Source organism: Micrasema longulum, unplaced genomic scaffold (assembly GCF_059751315.1).
Source record: "Micrasema longulum isolate JH-2025_06_02 unplaced genomic scaffold, ASM5975131v1 h1tg000185l, whole genome shotgun sequence".
Taxonomy (NCBI): Eukaryota; Metazoa; Arthropoda; class Insecta; order Trichoptera; family Brachycentridae; genus Micrasema; species Micrasema longulum.
The window spans coordinates 421,788-425,716 of NW_028277390.1; the positions used below are offsets into that span (position 1 = coordinate 421,788).

At 40.8% G+C, this 3,929-nt stretch overlaps 1 protein-coding gene across 1 annotated transcript; it reads left to right on the forward strand.

The window, feature by feature from the left end:
• LOC148283861 (uncharacterized) lies at nt 1-3,929 on the forward strand. The gene is made up of 2 exons (XM_088243062.1): nt 1-152; nt 694-3,929. Exons 1-2 carry the CDS (start codon nt 20-22, stop codon nt 3,813-3,815), a joined length of 3,255 nt encoding a protein of 1,084 aa, XP_088099188.1. The 5' UTR covers nt 1-19; the 3' UTR covers nt 3,816-3,929.

Genomic DNA, 3,929 nt, shown 5'->3' on the forward strand with positions numbered 1-3,929 from the left:
ATATCATAACATATATAAGATGGATATGCACCCAATTATTTATAAGTATTATTTCACTTCTCAAAAGAGTAATACAATCATGAATTGTTTAGAAATACTAACAATCCTATTTCTTTTGACGGGAGTCAATTGCTTCCCTCTGACATTGAACGGTAAGTATAGAAATAAATATTTTATTACATATTTTATATTTTCTATATATACGACAAATTTGCCTTTAAAAAAATTATAGTAAAAACATACTTGGTTTAATTAAAAAAAAACATTACTTTATACTCAATATTTAGAAACAAAAAAAAAACCTAAAAATTCTACAACACATTCAGTAGAAATTTAAAATAATTTAAAATTAATGCAAAAATTAAATTAAATAATAATACATAATTATATAATAAAAAAATAAAATAATCTTCCATCATTTTTTGGTGATATGATACACATTATTGAAAATTTTCTCATGAGCTAAAACAATGTTAAAATAGCATTTATTGAAAATTGCTTTATCGTATTTTTAATTATTAACTGCCACAATTCTTAACTACTTAATCGTACAATAAACGATTAAAACAACAAAAAAAAAATTTCTTTGAGATTCGAAACTTTTTTATCTGCCAAATGCGTAATTTTTTTTTCGTTCAGCCAAGATAAGGGTAAAGAAATAGTTTTTTTTACATTGAATTGTATTTTTTTCAGATGGTGATCAATCAAATAATATCATTGTCATTGGCAAGCGGCGAATAAATTTAGGAAAAAAATCTGCAAAAGATTGCACAATTAGATTTCCAAAATTTCTCGGTATTTCCAGTGATCAAACAAATTGGCCGATGAGTCCCTTACTACCCAAGGGGGAAATTGTCGTTACGCCAGTCATAGAAATTTCCTCAAGCAGCCCCATAAATGAATCATCACATGTAGAATCGAAACGCGTGGACTTAACGTCAGACGAGAGCCATGCAACCGATGTGCCCAACACACCGGAGCAGGTATTGGAACAAGTGCATGTTCAGCAATTACAAAAGGTTCCACCATTTGCTGCAATTTCCTCAAGCAACTCTAGCCTCGAATCATCTCATGTTAAATTGGAACATGTCGAGGCAGTGGCAGTCGAGAACAATATAGCTGAGGTGCCTGACAACATACCGGAGCAGGCATTGGAACCTGTGCATGTTCAGAAATTACAAAAGGTTGCACCATTTGCTGTAATTTCGTCAATCAGTTCAAGCCAAGAATCTTCTCATGTTGAATCTGAACATATCGAGGCAGTGGCAGTCGAAAGCCATGTAACTGAAGTGCCTGTCAACATACCGGAGCAGGTGATGGAATCAGTGCATGTTCAGCCGTTATTGGCAATTGCACCATTTGCTGCAATTTCCTCAAGCAGCTCCAGCCACGAATCATCTCATGTTGAATCTGAACATGTTGTGGCAGTGGCAGTCGAGAATTATGTGGCTGGGGTACCCGTCAACGTACCGGAGCAGGTATTGGAACCAGTTCATGTTCAACCATTACTAGTGGGTGTACCAGTCACTGAAATTTCCTCAAGCAGCTCAAGCCAAAAATCATCTCATGTTGAATCTGAACATGTCGAGGCAGTGGCAGTCGAGAACAATATAGCTGAGGTGCCTGACAACATACCGGAGCAGGCATTGGAACCTGTGCATGTTCAGCAATTACAAAAGGTTGCACCATTTGCTGTAATTTCGTCAAGCAGTTCAAGCCAAGAATCTTCTCATGTTGAATCTGAACATATCGAGGCAGTGGCAGTCGAAAGCCATGTAGCTGAGGTGCCCGTCAACATACCGGAGCAGGTATTGGAACCAGTTCATGTTCAGCCATTACTAGTGGTTGTACCAGTCACTGAAATTTCCTCAAGCAGCTCAAGCCTCGAATCATCTCATGTTGAATCTGAACATGTCAAGGCAGTGGCAGTCGAGAGCCATGTAACTGAAGTGCCTGTCAACATACCGGAGCAGGTGATGGAATCAGTGCATGTTCAGCCGTTATTGGCAATTGCACCATTTGCTGCAATTTCCTCAAGCAGCTCCAGCCACGAATCATCTCATGTTGAATCTGAACATGTTGTGGCAGTGGCAGTCGAGAATTATGTGGCTGGGGTACCCGTCAACGTACCGGAGCAGGTATTGGAACCAGTTCATGTTCAGCCATTACTAGTGGTTGTACCAGTCACTGAAATTTCCTCAAGTAGCTCAAGTCAAAAATCATCTCATGTTGAATCTGAACATGTCGAGGCAGTGGCAGTCGAGAACCATGTAACTGAGGTACCTATCAACATACCGGAGCAGGTATTAGAACCAGTGCATGTTCAGCCATTATTAGCGGTTGCGCCATTTGTTGCAATTTCCTCAAGCAGCTCAAGCCTCGAATCATCTCATGTTGAATCTGAACATGTCGAGGCAGTGGCAGCCGAGAGCCATGTAGCTGAGGTGCCTGTCAACATACCGGAGCAGGTATTAGAACCAGTGCATGTTCAGCCATTATTAGCGGTTGCGCCATTTGTTGCAATTTCCTCAAGCAGCTCAAGCCTCGAATCATCTCATGTTGAATCTGAACATGTCGAGGCAATGGCAGTCGAGAGCCATGTAACTGAAGTGCCTGTCAACATACCGGAGCAGGTGATGGAATCAGTGCATGTTCAGCCGTTATTGGCAATTGCACCATTTGCTGCAATTTCCTCAAGCAGCTCCAGCCACGAATCATCTCATGTTGAATCTGAACATATTGTGGCAGTGGCAGTCGAAAACCATATAGCTAAGGTGCCTGTCAACGTACCGGAGCAGGTATTGGAACCAGTGAATGTTCAGCAATTACAAAAGGTTGCACCATTTGCTGCAATTTCCTCAAGCAGCTCAAGCCAAAAATCATCTCATGTTGAATCTGAACATGTCGAGGCAGTGGCAGCCGAGAGCCATGTAGCTGAGGTGCCTGTCAACATACCGGAGCAGGTATTGAAACCAGTGCATGTTCAGCCATTATTAGCGGTTGCGCCATTTGTTGCAATTTCCTCAAGCAGCTCAAGCCTCAAATCATCTCATGTTGAATCTGAACATGTCAAGGCAGTGGCAGTCGAGAACCATGTAACTGAAGTGCCTGTCAACGTACCGGAGCAGGTATTAAAACCAGTCCATGTTCAGCCATTATTAGCGCCATTTGTTGCAATTTCCTCAAGCAGCTCAAGCCTCGAATCATCTCATGTTGAATCTGAACATGTCGAGGCAGAGTCAATCGAGAACCATATAGCTAAGGTGCCCGTCAACATACCGGAGCAGGTATTGGAACCAGTGAATGTTCAGCAATTACAAAAGGTTGCACCATTTGTTGCGATTTCCTCAAGCAGCTCCAGCCACGAAACATCTCATGTTGAATCTGAACATGTCGAGGCAGTGGCAGTCGAGAGGCATGTAGCTGAGGTGCCTGTCAACATACCGGAGCAGGTATTGAAACCAGTGTATGTTCAGCCATTATTAGCTGTTGCGCCATTTGCTGCAATTTCCTCAAGCAGCTCCAGCCTCGAATCATCTCATGTTGAATCTGAACATGTCGAAACACTGTCAGTCGATAGCCATATAGCTGCAGTGCCTGTCTATGTTGGTATAGCAAATTCAGTCGAGAGCCAAAATGTTGAAGATTTTGTTTCAGTTACCATTTCTCCGGTTGTCGTTGCTAACAATTCTTTAGCTTCTATGTCTTTAGCCGAGTATTTGAGTAAAAATGCCAGTAATAACCTCAAATCAAATTCCGGTTTCCCTTTCGGATTTGACCCTTTCAGTTCAGATTTTGAGATTTCCTGCGATTAATATCATAATAGGAGCAACAACTTTTATTTTTGGTTCAGGTTTTTCTGGTTTATTTACTTTACTATTTCGGAATTTTAGCTATTTTTAAATTGATTAAACATGCACATGAAGTTT

Bases quoted from the DNA above. Each gene is read 5' to 3' on its own strand.
- LOC148283861 (XM_088243062.1), top strand. From the start codon at position 20: ATGGATATGCACCCAATTATTTATAAGTATTATTTCACTTCTCAAAAG. The intron at 153-693 runs GTAAGTATAGAA...TATTTTTTTCAG, and splicing joins CTTCCCTCTGACATTGAACG to ATGGTGATCAATCAAATAAT.